Here is a 16,747-nt window from a genome sequence, read left to right as displayed (position 1 = left end):
TTGTCAGCAAAACTACGGAGCGCCGCAGGGTCTTGCAGAGGGCGTGGCTTCCACTCCGTGGCCGTCACATGACAGGAAGTAGTCTAGAAGAAGCGGAAGTAGCATGTGCCGGAGGAGGCGGGGGTAACCCAAACTTGGAGAAAAGGCTCGGGGAGTCGGGGGCACCTAGCTGCCAAAATGAAGGTGAAGATGCTGAGCCGGAACCCGGACAACTATGTCCGCGAAACCAAGCTGGATTTACAAAGAGGTGAGACAAGTTAGGGAGTCCACCGAGCCTTCAGTCTGGACTCGGCTTCCTCCGAGTAAAGCTGGGGGAAGACTGACACTCCAGTCTCGTTCTTTCCCTGTTCCCTTTTGCCAAAGCAAACTTAGTGCAGATAAGGCCATTGTGGGCCTGGGTCGCAGATAACTTCTCTCCAAGGCCCTTTTTGAAGAACTTTTTCTTATGGTAAGTGTGAAAGTGGTTGTATCTGGAATACTTCCGCCTTCCCCCTTCCAGCGGCTGCTCCGATTTTTCTTTTCTTTTTTTTTTTAATGTTTTATTTATTTCTAGGAGAGGAGAGAGAGAGAGAGAGACAGCGTGAGCAGGGGAGGGTCAGAGAGAGAGGGAGTCACAGACTGAAACAGGCTCCAGGCTCTGAGCTGGCAGTCAGCACAGAGCCCGACGCGGGGCTCGAACCCACGAACCGTGAGATCGTGACCTAAGCGAAAGTCGGACGCTTAACCGACTAAGCCACCCAGGCACCCCCCGATTTTTCTGACTCCAGTTGTTGAGAAGTGGAACTTGAAAGCCCAACTCGTAGATTCAAGGATTTGATAGTTAGGCTTCTTTACATCTCTTTCGTCAAAATTACGCTCTTCAAAATGTGGAAATACGGGTCGCCTGGGTGGCTCAGTCGGTTAAGTGTCTGACTTCAGCTCAGGTCATGATCTCACGGTTCGTTAGTTCGAGCCCCGCGTGGGCCTCTGGGCTGAACGCTTGCTCAGAGCCTGGAGCCTGTTTCGAATTCTCTCTACCCTTCCCCGCTCATCCTCTCTGTCTCTGTCTCTCTCTCAAAAATAAATAAATGTAATTTAAAAATGCGGAAAGAGACAAAGGTGCACCTTAAAGCTATATCCACTTTTAATTCTTGTGGAGAAGTTTGATGAGTTAATGGCTGAAATGAAATTAACAAGGCTTCTTTATTGGTCTTATTTACTGGTCTGTTCCTCGTTAACATTCTGAATTATAGCGGATAGTATCTAAATGACCAGGGACCAACCATGTGTGAAGAGAATTAGCAGGTGCAAAGGTCTTCCGACAGGAATAAAAATAACGCATAAGAGAAGGGCCACGTTGTCAGAGTTTGAGTAAGGGGTATAAGCCATGGAAGATGAGGCTGGGAAGATACTTTGTTATTTTGATTGAGTAGTAGAGATTATCCAACATATGTATAAATGTTGATCCAACACATATATGAATAATGCTGAGAAGTAAATATGTATGTGGTCTCTTCTCACAAGATGTTTATGGGTTAAATATCAAGAGAGTAATGTTTCTAAAATGCAAATTAGGTTATGTCACCTGGACTTGACATCATCCCTATTCCTGGAACGTCTGGTTCCGTCTTCCTTTCTGGTTTCACTAGCCACTACTTTTCTTGCAAGTAGCTTACCTTTGCCTTTGCAGATCTGAGGGCATTTCAGACATTTTCTCTTTCAGGCCTCCTGTGGCTCACACCCTTACTCAGTCTAGCTCCTTTCTCTGCACAGCAGTCTTTCCATATTTATCTCCCATGGTAACCCCTCCATCCCATTTAAAGCACCCTTCTTCTGTGCTTTCATCATATATTTTTGTGCTGACATCAGAATGTGTATCACATTGTCTCACGATGATTATTTTGGTTATCAGTCTTTTCCATCAGACTGAGTTTGCATTGAAGGGAAGAATCCTGTTTGTTTCTGTACCCACTGTGTCTAGACAGCACCTGGCACATAGTGGTTGCTTTATAAGTTTATAAATGAAGGAATGAGTAAATGATTGGCTGGTCATAGACTCTCCATGTTAGGAGATTTTTAGTTATCTGATGTTATTAAGGGTCTTTCTATTATATCTTTCTATTTCTTTATAGCTTCTGATGGAAGTTTTAATTAGTAAAATGGGAAAAAAAAGTATTGGAGCTTTGCGAAGCACAAATCAAGGAAAACATTTGTTACGTTTTTAAAATTCTTTCTTTGTTGTTTAGGTATTACTTCCTTGTAAATTTTGACGGTTAGATATAGTACCATTAACAGGGAGTTAGGAAAAAAAAAAAAAAGACCGCAAAGTGAAGTTGTGGGGTAAGAAGATGCATTTACTTTTAAACATTAAAGGTTTTTTAGACGTGTGGGCTTAGAAACATTACCTAAGCACAATTATTAAGTGAGACAGCTTGTTTGGCAGCAGCGTAATAGTGAAGAACACCGATCCTGGAATCCGCCTGCTTTGGTTTAAATCCTGATTTCATCATTTCATAGACAAATTACTTCCCTATGCCTCAATTTCCCCATCTGTAAAATGAGAAATAGCAACAGTACTTAACCCATAGGGTCTGTGGATATTAAGTGAGTTAATATACAGCATTTGGAACAGTGCCTTGCATATGGTAAACTGTTTTTTAAGTAAATAAACAAATGTGGGAAGTGCACAATAAATAGTAACTGTGAGCATAATCACAACAGTGTGTGCCTATCAGTACAGTGATTAGCACTGGAGATTAATAGTATTTCCTCCCTCAAAAGGAGCTTAAGAGTTCAGTTGGGCAAACATTTATCATGCATTTGTTTTGTACCAGGCACTGTGCAGCGCATAAGGCTTAAAGTGAAGAATGTAGCGGAATCCCTGTCTATGAAAGCTTTACAAGCAGTTAAAGAATGTAGTAAGACACGTAAAAGGAAAAGCTGAGAGTGTATGTAGGTTCTAATTATTGCACAAGACTTATGCATTCCATGATTCTGTAGTTTTCTGCGGAAAGGTTTCTGAGTGAAATGTCATCTATTTTCGTAGTTTTCACAGTGCTACGTATAGAACAGTGTTCCTAATAAAGGCTTATTGAATAGCAATAGCAGATTGAGTGATTAGCTGAGGAACCAGAGGAAATAATTCGAAGTGAATTATTTTATTAAGAGGAGTCATTTTTATTTCAGTTCCAAGAAACTATGATCCTACCTTACATCCTTTTGAGGTCCCGCGAGAATATGTAAGAGCTTTAAATGCTACCAAATTGGAACGGGTATTTGCAAAACCATTCCTTGCTTCTCTGGATGGTCACCGAGATGGAGTCAATTGCTTGGCAAAGCACCCAAAGAGCCTGGCTACTGTCCTTTCTGGGGCATGTGATGGAGAGGTGAGTGTCATTCCGAGCATTGGTATTTTAAATTAAAAGTAGTCATGTGACAAATGTTCTTCAGCTTTGTGTTATGGTGGATTTTAATTGGTTTGATTTCATTTTTTATGTCCTGTTTTCTATTAATTCTCAAGAATGAATTGTGTTTGAATCACTACAGTAGTTACTCCTCTAAACCTCAGAAATTAGAAATGTAGCAGCTGAATGCTCAGTTTGGCCATACATAATAAAGCATGTTTACAGTCATAGACGGATTTGTGAAGTTTTTTTTTTTCCTCACAGAGGATGTTATTAATGATTCAACATTTATTTCCACTCTGGCAAGAAAAGAAAGCTTTGCACCACTTTAAATTAGAATCAACAGAGTCCTTAACAGATTGAATTTTCTGGTTGTTGATATACTTATCCATATGCACTGCAGTATTTTAAACTAGAGGATTTTGTTTTTAGCAGTCTGGTAGAGTGAGTCATAGTTTTTGCAGTGTTGAATTTTTTTTTCTCAGAATGTAATATGCCTGTGCCTGAACATTTTATGTTTATAGTTCACTGAAATTTCCTGGTATGCTTTATCATAGGTTAGAATTTGGAACTTGACTAAACGAAAATGTATCCGTACGATACAAGCACATGAGGGTTTTGTACGAGGAATATGTACTCGCTTCTGTGGGACTTCTTTCTTTACTGTAAGTATAATATAATTAAGCCATTAACTCTTTTCAGCGTGTGTAAGACTGATCTAATGTTTTCTGAGTTCATTTATTCCATGGGCCTTTGGAGTTTCACAACCCAAAATAAGGTTTAAAATTTAGAAAAGTCTTCTTTTCTTTATATGTACTCCAGCCTACTCCAAACTTTTTGATTTTTCAATAAATGATTACTTAACATGTTATTTAGCTAATATTCTATAGAACACTGAGAAGTGGGATTAATGTTAGGTGAGACTAGGAAGGTAGTTAGCTTTACTCTGAAAGATTTGCAGTGTTGGGAAAAAGGAATCTGTATTTTGTCAGATAGTAATTTATTGAAGGATGTGTGTATGTGGTAAGATACACATAACGTACAAATAACATTCTAATCATTTGTAAGTGTGCATTTCAGTGGCATTAAGTACATTCACATTATTAAGCAACCATCACCACTTTTTCATCTTCCCGAACTGGAGCTCTGTGCTTACTTAACAATAACTGCTTATTCCGCTCTGCCTCCAGCCTTTGGTAACCACTGTCATACTTCCTCTCTCTCTGTATTTGACTATTCTAGTTACCTCACATAAGTGGAATTATATAATAGTTGCTCTTTTGTGTCTGGCTTATTTCACTTAGAATCATGTTTTCATCCATGTTGTAGCAGGTATCAAAATTTCTTTCCTTTTTAAGATAGAATAATATTCTGTTGCACATATATGCCACATTTTGTTTTTCCATTCATCCATCGGTGGACATTTGGGTTGTTTCCACCTTTTCGCTCTTATGAATTATGATGCTGTAAACATCGGTGTACAAATATCTGCTCAAGTTCATTGAAAGTTTTATAACAGGAATGACAGAATCTAAGCTGTGCTTAGAGAGCATTAATTTGACAGCAGTAAGTCATCAGTTTAGAATAATTTGAGTAAGCACTAATGAATATGTGTTGGGGAGGGAAAACCATGGAAAGTAGTTGTTAGGTTTAGAAACATTTTGAAGGTTTGATATACTTGACAACTGAGGGGTGCTTAGGAAGATTGCTCTTCCTTTCAGAAATGGGGATGTCAAGAGTGTCAGAAACTTTAGAGGAGAGTGGGAATGGGAAGGGTGTGGTATGATGAACTGGACTGCACTGGGGTATTTGAGTGAAGAGGTCTATCAGACCCTTATAGATATAGGTCTGGAGTTCAGGAGGGAAGTCAGAACTAAACTTGGTCTCATCAACACAGGAATAATGATTGAGGCCATGGAGTGGCATTAGAGGAAAGTGGCAGGGAAAATACAGACATATAGAACTGTTGGGGAAAGCCTGCCTTTAGGAAGTGGGAAAACTCTGGGAGTAGTCAGAGAGCTAGAAGAGCCTGTGAATGAGTTTAATGTCCTAGGAGGAATGGGTCGTTCGTTGGTTGTGTGAACTACTGCAAAGGATGTTGAGGATGAAGACAAAGAAATGCTTCAAAATGTATACCTATAAGTTAAAGGTCCTGTAATTCTAATCTTTTCAGTTCTAACACTGTCGGCAATTTAGTGTTTATGCTTTCAGATGTTTTGATATGTATACGTATAACACTTGGTGTATACCTACACACTAACCAACCCTGAGTAGATGCTGGGTGCCAGGGCCAGATTGGAAAGGAGTAGTGAAGGGAAGAGATGACTTCTGGGAAACCTTTAACTATTTGAAAGAGTGTTGTGTGAAAGAAATAGACTTTTTATTGTTCTGTCTAGAAGCATTAGGAATGGGTATTAATGTTAAAAGTTTTGATTTTGGTGTAACCCTAAACTACACCAAAAACCAAAAATAAGCTACTTCGCAGGATATTCAGGAGCTCTTCACTGAAGGGGTGTACTCAAGCTTCATGATCCTGTATAATAAATGTTGTAGAAGGAACTGAGTGGGAAGTTGGAGCAGACTGACTATAGCTACACTTCCAGTTGGTTGTTCTACTGGATATATTGAGAAGTTTAATATCCCAGCCAGAGGATTTACTGGCTGGTTTTTTTTTTCCTTTTTTTAAATGCCTAAAATGAATAAAGGCTGAAAGATGCTTCATATTCATTACTCACTCCCTTTCTTCAGATATCTTAAAGTAACGTTTGCTTAGAGATGAGCCCCATGAAAACTACTTGTTCGCAGAATTTCAGCACTTAGTGTTTCAAAAAAATGTTTCATATGCCTTGTTGCAAAAGGTAAATCTTTCTTACCCAAATCTGATAATATCTATTATATCCCAATTTGTAGCACCAATAGGCCTTTCTTTATCTTACTCAGCCTTGAGATAAGATAGTCTGGCCAGGCACATATTGTTTGGCTCCTCATTTCTACAAAATGTTGTTAAACCTTTTTCAGGATTGATGATCTGCTAAGACTTGTACTGAATAGACTGTATAGAGTAGCTTAGTCAATTATAAGGAAGTTCAGCCTTGAGCTTGCGGAAACTAGTTATCAGAAGCTTGGTTGAAAGAAACAGTTTTCAGGGAGGGAATTCTCAATAACACTTTATCCTGTCTTCCATAAATACTAAAATTCCAAATTGGGTCAAGCCAGATTAGCCAAGACCTTGGCACCTAAATTTCATCTTACTAGCTCCCAGTAGAATTGGCTTTCCAGAACTGAGGCTTTGGTATGATGCCAGTAGCTCAGATTCAGGTTGTTAAATAAGACACAGCCTTATTAACTACTTTTTTCTTTTATAAGGATGTTTGGATTTTGTTAGCGTCCTCAACAAAAGAAATTCCTGTTTGACGTTAGTACCCAAACTTCTAATCACTTTTTTTTTTTATTCTGATACCATGGGCACTATGAATTGTTTTGCAGGAAGGGTTTCCTTTTTTTTTTTTTTTAATGTTTTTATTTCTGAGAGAGAGAGACACACAGTGTGAGCAGGGAAGGGTCAGAGAGAGAGGGAGATGAATCTGAAGGAGGCTCTGAGCTAGCTGTCAGCACAGAGCCCGATGAGGGGCTCGAACCCATGAATCGTGAGATCGTGACCTGAGCCGAAGTCAGACGCTTAACCGACTGAGCCACCCACGTGCCTCGAAGGGTTTCCCTTTTGAATTGCTGTAAAGAAAGAGCTAAATTTACACTCTTCTCATAGATGAATATATATTTCTGTTGATGTTTTTATTTAAAAAGTAGATGTAGATCATGTATAATATAAATGTAAAATACTAGAAATTTAATGTGCCCTGTATTTCTGCATTTAGGTAAAAATAGTGGCTTGGATAGGGCGCCTGGGTGGCTCAGTCGGTTAAGCGTCCGACTTCGGCTCAGGTCATGATCTCGCCGTCTGTGGGTTCAAGCCCTGCTTCAGGCTCTGTGTTGACAGCTCAGAGCCCAGAGCCTGCTTTGGATTCTATGTCTCCCTCTCTCTCTGCTCCTTCCTTGTGCACGCTCTGTCTCTGTCTCTAAAAAATAAATAAACATTTAAAACAATTAAAAAAAAATAGTGGCTTGGTGTAGGTATACAATTATTTGCACCCCATATTGACTTATTTTATGTTTTGAATCCCAAACTAAGTTATATTGTGCATTCTGTTTTGCAGCTTAGTTTTTACTTACTTAAGATATTTTTACTTACTATCTTGAATATATCTACCACATACCCAAGTCTAAGTTACCATTGTTACCTTGCTGTGATTGGGCTGAGACACCAACAGCCCTACTCACCATGGCTTTTTCACCATCTGTGTAACTGTCAGTTCAGTAAAAAGTCAAATGATGTTTTTACAACATTATAAAATAGTTTTGACCTCGTGGACTCTTGAAAAATTCTCAGGCTTCTTCAGAAGTCTGCATTTCATGGTTTGAAAACCACTGAGTTGATGGTTTTTGGAGTTTTATGTCGTACAAAGAAGTGCTTTACCTATGCCAAGATTAAAAAATGACTTCTTTTTATATTTATATTTAACTTTTTACATTTACTATTATGTGGAATTTTATTTTTATTTCTTTAAGACTTTAAAAACTTCTTTTAAAATTTCTTTTTGAGATAGAGCTAGCAAGTAGTGAGCAAGCAGGGGAGGGGCAGAGTGAGAGGGAGAGAGAGAATTCCAAGTGCTATCAGCAAGAACCTGATGAAGGGTCAAACTCATGAACTGTGAGATCATGACCTGAATCGAAACCATGAATCGGAAGCAACCAACTGAGCCACCAAGGCACTCCTGGAATTTTATGTTTACCGCAGGCATCAGAGTGGTTCAAACTTTTTAATGGGTAGCATGGTGTCATACATAATACCATTTTATTATAATCCATTTTTCTCCCTAATTTGAAATGCCATCGTTTTTACAGTATGCATTTTTTCTTTGCCATATTTATGACCTTTGTTCATACTCTTTTTGCTCTACTCACAGTTTTATTTTTAACTTTATGTACTCTATATGATCTTCACTATAACAGTGGGATATAAATGTATCAGTGAATACAATACTGGAAGTCTATGGGACATGTATTTTTTAAACTAGAGATGTTCATAATTTGATGTATATGTTAGTGAGGAGCCTTAAATTAAGTCTTCCATTAGAAACAACCTCAGGCTGCACGTAGTCCCAGTTCCGGGAAAAGCCTCAGCTGAAGCCACCCTCGGACAGCCCTCGGATCTGCCAATCAAAAGAAATGTGTAACATTCCTGTGGTCTTGGAGACAGTCAGGGCTGGGAACTGCAGGTAGTTACTTTGTACAAACTTGCCAATCAATCACGGCTTGCAGAAGCCCCACGTAGATTCTCTGAGCCTACCTCATAATTGGTCATTTCAAAAGACTCTCAAAGGTCATGATTGTGTCCTGCCAAATGTAACGGATGCCTCGCAGATACTGAATGGTCAAAACTGTTACTATGCTGTTACTATGGGTATTGTACAATTATGATTGGTGCTTATGTAATGATGCAAAACGTACAACGTGTGCACGGTAACACCCCCGCCCTTCCCCCATAAAAACCCTGCTCCCCACTGTTTGGGGCTTCACTTTGCTGCCGATGTGCCTTTAGACAGGTGAGCCCCTGCTCGAGCTTGTAATAAGGACCCTTTTGTACTTGCATCGGTGCTGGCTCCTTGGAGGTCTCTGGGAACTCGCGATTCGGGCATAACATTAGCATGTTTGCAGTTTATAACAGTTGTCCATTATCATCTTAATAATAAATATTTCTAGGTTGGTGATGACAAAACTGTGAAGCAGTGGAAAATGGATGGACCAGGCTATGGAGAAGAAGAGGAACCATTGCATACAATATTAGGAAAGGTACAAAAATAAATTGACTTCTTTAGTTAAAAATTCTCTTTTACTAAAATTGTTTCAGAATTTTAATTTAAAAAAAAAAGACGTGCAGGAGAGTTTAAGCTGCAATAATTGACCTACTTTAGGCAGTATTTAATGCAGTTAAGGTCCTTTGCAGCTGAAGAATTTGAATGGCTCTTTGGTGTTCATTGTATTGGGTTCAGTTCCTGTGTTTAGCTAGAGGATGCAGTGAAATATTACCTGTGGCAAGTCCATAGGAGAAAATCTGTACGAAAAATAATGCTTCAACTTCTCTCTGATTTATATTATCATGGATCTTACACAAAGCTCAGAATGTTTTACTTGAAAGAACCCCTTGGGCAATGAAGAGGTTTTATAATATTGCATCTCATATAAATCTCATTGGCATTCTGTACAATGTTATTCTGCAAATCAGTATGGTTTAGTTATAGCTTAAGTATAATTCAGATCATATGACCTACCTGTGTTTAGTAATGTTTACATTTTGATATTAAGCAAACTTCTAAAGTTAGATTTAATATTTAAATATATGCATTTTAAAAATCAGTTTGTCATTTCAGTATTATATTCGTATATATTTAAATTCTGCTTTTCAAATTTCAAGAAATTGTGTTATTAAAGACACAGTATATGATGGAAATAACTGGCAAATCAGTAATTTCTAAAACACAATTGATTTCACTCTTGTAGAATATCTTTTCTCCAGGAGTTCCAAATATTTTTGAAATATTTCGTCTTAACCTCTATATTTGTGGTAGTGGGGATTAATTTTTACTCTGGAAAAGTTTGTTGGACTTGCCTTCTTGAATAGAAAATAGAAGCCTGCAGATGCTGCTAAGAGTTCTTAAAAGCCTTAAGTATTGGCTAAATTTTCCCTTTAATTTGCTTTGCAAACATTTTTTTACCACATAGTGCAAAGCCAAATTTTAATCTGGCCCTGAATAGATCGTTTAAGTGGATATCAAATTTATGAGATTTTATTGATTTTACCAATATTAGCATAACCCTTGCCAGTCCCCCTAAATTTTAATCCAATTGTAGGTTTCTGTTTTTCTGCCTGGGAACCAGTACTTCAGGTGTTAAATGTGGAACTAAGTGTTTTAGACCTTATAATGGTCTAAAACATTTCATTAATTGGTTCTAAGATTCTTCAAATACCCAATGATGATTCAAGGATTACTTCAGTGATAAGTATTTAAACTTAGTTAAATACATTCCCTGTTAATCTTTTTCCCAGAATGTGTGATAAGAATCCTTACTTTCTATGGTACTGCTCTCTCCTTTAAGGAAAGGCTTCAAAGCCGTTTCTTTGTAAATGGAGATTTTTTGTTTCCTTTTTTAAAAAAATTATTTTGGGGCACCTGGATGGCTCAGTAGGTTAAGTGTCCGACTTCGGCTCAGGTCATGAACTCACGGTTCGTGGGTTTGAGCCCTGCATCAGGCTTTCTCTCTCTAAAATAAAAATAAAACAAAAAAAATTTTTTTTTTACTGTTTATTGTCTTTGAAAGAGAGAGAGACAGAGTGAGAGCAGGGGAGGGGCAGAGAGAGGGAGAGACAGAATCTGAAGCAGGCTCCAGGCTCTGAGCTGTCAGCACAAAGCGAGATGCAAGGCTCCAACTCACTAACTGTGAGATCCTGACCTGAGCCCAAGTTGGACGTTTCCCCACTGAGCCACCCAGGCGCCCCAAATGGGGTTTGTTTTTATTTTTTTTAAGAAATGAGAGTATGGATAATTATGTTTAAAATATTATGTAGATTTGAAATGTTAATGATAGATCCATTTATAACATCTTTGCTTTTAAAGACAGTGTATACAGGGATTGATCATCACTGGAAAGAACCTGTTTTTGCCACATGTGGACAGCAAGTGGACATTTGGGATGAACAAAGAACAAGTCCTATATGTTCAATGACCTGGGGATTCGACAGTATAAGTAGTGTTAAATTTAACCCAATTGAGGTAATGCTTCCTTTTGAGATATGTTCTACTTACTCTTTCCTTATTTAATAATTTCAGCTCTGTTTAGGAAAGTTTTGAGTGTTTGTTATAAGAATTTTTTTTTTTTTTTAAATCTTAATGGGCTTCTGGCATTTGGTTAGTTCTCCAGATTGTATCCGAGTTCTGATACCTTTGGTCAGGGCTCGATGTGTTTATCCACTTTACACACCGTTACACCAGTGTTGCACATCGTTAGAGGAGGGTGTATGCATGTTCTCATAAAGGTAGAATTGAAGCAAGTTCTTGTGAAACTTCAGTTTTACTCATGCCATCAAAACTCATGTTCTGCAGATTACATCATTGTACGTTTTAGGAAAATGTTCATTTCTTAATTCTCTCCAAGGTCAGAAGAGGCATTGAGCATTGTTTTCTCTAGTTATTTGTAAGTGACGAAGGTACTAATGATTTATAATAATGATTACTACTATCCTAATTACTACTAGTCTCATCGTGATTCCCAAGTCCTCCAGATCTAAGGGAAGAGTTGGAGATTGACCACTACTTATTGGTTATTCAGGTCTGATTTTAGGAAAGGAGGCTGCCCTAAAGGCTAATCTAGCCCTTGAACTTCAGGCCTTTCCATAAGCTATTTCTGAATACATAACAGTAGGTGAAGTCACTGTCCAAAAGACTCAGTAAAGATGCCTTTTCCCACAGAAAGAAAAGGAAATTGCTTCATGTAGAGCTAATCTTAGAAGTTAGCAGATTATCACGTTAGACGTTATGTTAGATAGTATAAGAGAATAAATATCCTGATATGTAAATTTTATACTCTCAGACACCCAAGCTGGTAAAAGGGAAAAAAAGGTTAAGTCAAAGTAGCAGGGTATAAAATTGTTTGTATGAAATATTGAAACATGAGGTGCTGTAGTTTGATGAGAGTTTGGCCTTGTGGTGCTGCTGAGAAGTCAGACAGTCAGAGGATACCCTTTGTGCCCTGAGCACATTCCTTCCTGCACACTTCTGGGAGAGGCTACAGGTCTAGAGCAAGCTGTGGTTCGTGAGCCACTGCCTGTTTTTATAAATCAGGCTTTATTAGAACACAGCCATGCCCTTTTGTTTACATATTGCATGTAGCCACCTTTCTACTCTGACAGCAGAATGACCCGTGAAATCTAAAATATTTGCTCTCTGGTCCTTTACAGAAAAGGTTTGCTGATCCCTAATCCAGAGTACTCATCAGCGCTATATCTTTTTCACTCCATCACCTTTGGTTGTAGAAGTGAGATAGAGCCTGAAGTGCAAGCCAGCTTTGCAGAGCCAGGTGAAGGTGACACTAGGCAGAAGCAGGCAGCTACAAACACAAGCCATTTGTGGGAGCATTTTGTGTCCTACGTGGTGTACAGCTAAACTGGAACTGTATTTGGTGCTAGTGTAACTTGGCATTGACCTTATACAAGTCACACTCCACTGGGCATTGACCTTATACAAGTCATACTCCTCTGTATTCCTTTATTTTTAAAACGAGATTAATTATACCTTCCAGTGTACATTATAGGTTTGTCATGAGGATAAAACGTGATAAAAATGTGATTATTTTTTAAAGATGCTACCCAAATTTAAGATGATGTTATTACTATTAAAAATATAAACAGACCAGAGTTATTGATTTCTACCTCTCTGAGGGATAAACAGTATCTTGCTGTTCTATTTTGGTGAACACCTGTGTCAGAAGGGCTGATGGTTGATTCCAAAATCATAATTAGTTATTAATGATGACCCAGTGATCATGGTTTTCAAACTTGCCTGTATAACAGCTATATTTGTTCAGTTGTGTGGTTTTTTTTTTTACTTTTAATTACCTTATGAACTGTCTTAGTCGTAAAAACAAATGGTATGCATGTCTCTCATCCTATACTAAACTTAATGGGAAGGGCATGTTGTTATAAACAAATGGAGTATATTTATTCCTCTAATCATTAATAATTACTTTCCTGTTAAAATATTGAAGCCTAGAATTTTGATAAAGCCAAGTATTTTATGCTGAGTATTGCCACATTTTATAGTGTAAAAGTCGGTTTTCAGTTAGGTAGAATTTTTTGCTTTGCTCAAATTAAGGTCTTATAGGCTTTTAGAAATGGGAACCTAGTCAGACCCTGAGGTGACATAATGAGAAACCAAAAAGGGAAGAAAAGAGTCACTAACTAGGGGAAAGTCTCTGAGTAAGGGATTTAAAAAGGAAGGTTTTGGAAAGGACTGAATTCATCCTTGTAGCATCAGCTTTATGATGTTGTATTTGACCAGTTAGGTGGTCATGCAGCTGTCTAGTAAATAAGTTCTTGTTCCTCCTACACTTATAGTAGGAAGTGATAGTCAGAAGCCAAGAGTTATATGAGGAACCATGAGTAAGGAGGCCTGGTGGGACTCAGACCCTGCTGGTGGATAGGGGCTTGATTTTACATAATGTCAAGGGTTAGTTAGTTATATCAGCACCTTAAATACTTCTATAACTGACTTATAAATAAATGTTTGAAACATCTTGAAACAGTTGGAAAAGGAATAGGCCTAGTTTATACAGAGTTAAACATGAGGAAATGTTTACTAAAACATTTAGCACTAGTTTATATAATTAGGAAATATCGCCATTTAAAAAGTTTATTTATTTAAAAAGTTCATTTAAAATGAACTTTTAAATGCTACTAAATGCTTCCCAGTTGCAGTAAAATTTATGTATTTCTACACTGCAATGTATATTGATACAGCTCTTTGGGAAAGAATTAGTCCTAAACATCAAAAGCCATGAAATTGTTCAAATTTTAAACAAAAATTTTTTTTCAGGTATATTTATTTATATTTTATTTNCTGATTTGCTCATCTTAGCCACTCTGACTGGTGTGAGGTGGTATCTCAGTGTTGTTTTGATTTGTATTTCCCTGATGAGTAGGGATGCTGAGCATCGTTTCATGTGTTTTTTGGCCATCTGGATGTCCTCTTTGGAGAAGTGTCTGTTCATATCTTCTGCCCATTTCTTTACTGGGTTGTTTGTTTTTCAGGTGTGGAGTTTGGTAAGTGCCTTATAGATTCTGGATATCAGCCCTTTATCTGATATGTCATTTGCAACTATCTTTTCCTATTCCGTTGATTGCCTATTAGTTTTGTGGGTTGTGTCCTTTGCCGTGCAGTATTTATTTATTTTTTGAGAGAGAGACAGAGAACATGCAAGTGAGTGGAAGAGGGGCAGTGAGAGAGGGAGAGAGAGAGAAACCCAAGCATTCTCTGTGTGGAGCCTGACACAAGGCTCAAACTCACGAATCTTGATATCCTGATCTGAGTCAAGATCAAGAGTCAGATATTTAACTAACTGAGCCACCCAGGTACCCCTGTTCATACTGTGGGTTTTTTAATTTTTTTTTAAAGATTTACTTGACAGAGAATGTGAACAAGGGAGGAGCAGAGAAAGATGACAGAATCCGAAGCAGGCTCCAGGCTCTGAGATGTCAGCACAGAGCCCGATATAGGGCTTGAACTCACAAACCATGAGATCATGACCTGAGCCAAAGTCGGACACTCAACCGACCACTCAGGCACCCCAATTACTTTTTGATTCAGTAATCTGCTACTGAAAATTTAACCTTATAAAAAGAAGAATTGAATTTAAGAAAATGTTCATCCAAGTGTTCTTGATAACACTGAAAAATAGGGAATAGGTCTGAGTTGAAGAATAGATAAATAAAATCTGTTCAGTTGTAAAAAGAACAAAATTATCTGTATACTCCATCACTAGCTTGTAAAATAAATGGTGGGCATTTAGCAGTGGAAATACTTGACTTAGGGGTGCCTGGGTGGCTTAAGTCAGTTAAGCGACCAACTTCAACTCAGATCATGATCTCATATGATTCGTGAATTTGAGTCCCGTGTTGGGCTCTGTGCTGACAGCTAGCTCAGAGCCTGGAGCCTGCTTTGGATTCTGTGTCTCCCTCTCTCTCTTCCCCTTTCCCCACTCACACTCTGTCTCTTTCTCAAAAAAATAAAATAAAAGGAAAATACTTAATTGACTTAGGTTGCTGAGATTAGTGATTCACTGTACTCTCTTAAAATGGACTTTAATGTTATAAATTTGCGTCTTAAACATTAAGGGTAATTGAGTCATTTGTTCATTGAATGGACATGGTTTGCTGCCAAGCTTGGCTTTAACTGGAGATTGTTGTACTTATTTTTCAGACATTTCTCTTGGGAAGTTGTGCTTCTGACAGGAATATAGTACTATATGACATGCGGCAAGCTACTCCCCTGAAAAAGGTGAGTTTCAGTTTGTTTTCTGCTTTATACATTGTTAATGCATTCTTCTATGGAGTGAGTAACAAAGAATATGGAGCAAATATTTATTTCTTAATTAAAAAATTTTTTTTCGTATGTTCTTCGAAGCCAGAGTGATCATAATGGCATTCTCTCAGCCACCTGTTCCTTTTTAGAGACCCTTACATTTTCACCAAGTACTGTATCCTCGTCATCTTCATATCTTCCTTAATGCCAGGAAATTTTAGGTATCTAATTCATACTTATGGAGTTCAAAGTTCTTTTAAAAAATTTTTTTAAACGTTTATTCACTTTTGAGAGAGAGAGAGAGAGAGAGACAATGTGAGTGGGAGAGGGGCAGAGAGAGAGAGAGACACAGAATCTGAAGTAGGCTCTAGGCTCTGAGCTGTCAGCATAGAGCCTGATGCAGGACTCAAACTCACAAACCATGAGATCACGACTTGAGCTAAAGTCGAACCCTTAACCAACTGAGCTACTCAGGTGCTCCACTGAGTTCAAGGTTTTTAAGTGTTGCATCCCATTACTTCACACACCATGATTGTCATATGATAGGTACAGTATTCTCTTCCAGAACATTTTGCAACTGATTCACATAACCAGCTTTATTTGTTTAATTACATGCTACTTTGTTTAGAGAAGTAGTATCTTGTCCAAGGTGACAGATTTCCGAGCAGTCATTCTAGGACTTAGATATCAAAGCACAACCTTAAGCTGACTCTCAAGAGAGAGAAATGTATTGTCAGTAAAGAGAAGAGTGCCATTGTAAGTAAAAGGGTATAAAGTTGATTCCAGGTGCTCCAACTCAGAGAGCGCAGAAGGGCCTAGACACCATTCATGTGCCACGAGGCCATTGTGATAATCCACGTGTGAAAGAAATGCTTTTCATATTTGTGTTGTTCCTAAACCATTTTCACAACATGTAATACATTCCAAAATATTAGAAGTCGAGTACATTCATTAAGGTTTAAACTATGTAAAAATGATCATCTTTCCAAAGTACCATTTTAATCATTTCACTCATTCATGATGGTCTAGTGGGCAGATCTCACGTGAATTTTGGTGTTAGACCTTGAGCGGGTAACTTAGTCTTTGTTTCTCCTATAAAATGATGATATTAGTAATTACTTCCCAGCACATTGGAGAGAATAAAACTTGGTATTTTAAACATTTAGCAGAATG

General features: G+C 38.0%; 1 protein-coding gene across 1 annotated transcript in view; it reads left to right on the top strand.

The window, feature by feature from the left end:
* The first annotated feature begins 37 nt into the window (after nt 1-37).
* Nucleotides 38-16,747, top strand: part of DCAF13 (DDB1 and CUL4 associated factor 13) — a 31,293-nt gene continuing 14,583 nt past the window's right edge. Inside the window, exons 1-6 of the mRNA XM_077748182.1 lie at nt 38-247; nt 3,166-3,365; nt 3,941-4,048; nt 9,204-9,293; nt 11,117-11,272; nt 15,473-15,550. Of these exons, the coding sequence (XP_077604308.1) occupies nt 178-247; nt 3,166-3,365; nt 3,941-4,048; nt 9,204-9,293; nt 11,117-11,272; nt 15,473-15,550 (702 nt within the window). The 5' untranslated portion in view covers nt 38-177. The remainder of the gene's footprint in view (nt 248-3,165; nt 3,366-3,940; nt 4,049-9,203; nt 9,294-11,116; nt 11,273-15,472; nt 15,551-16,747) is intronic.

This window comes from Crocuta crocuta, unplaced genomic scaffold, assembly GCF_008692635.1.
Source record: "Crocuta crocuta isolate KB4526 unplaced genomic scaffold, BGI_CrCroc_1.0 scaffold39, whole genome shotgun sequence".
NCBI lineage: Eukaryota > Metazoa > Chordata > Mammalia > Carnivora > Hyaenidae > Crocuta > Crocuta crocuta.
This window is presented reverse-complemented; position numbering and strand designations above follow the sequence as displayed.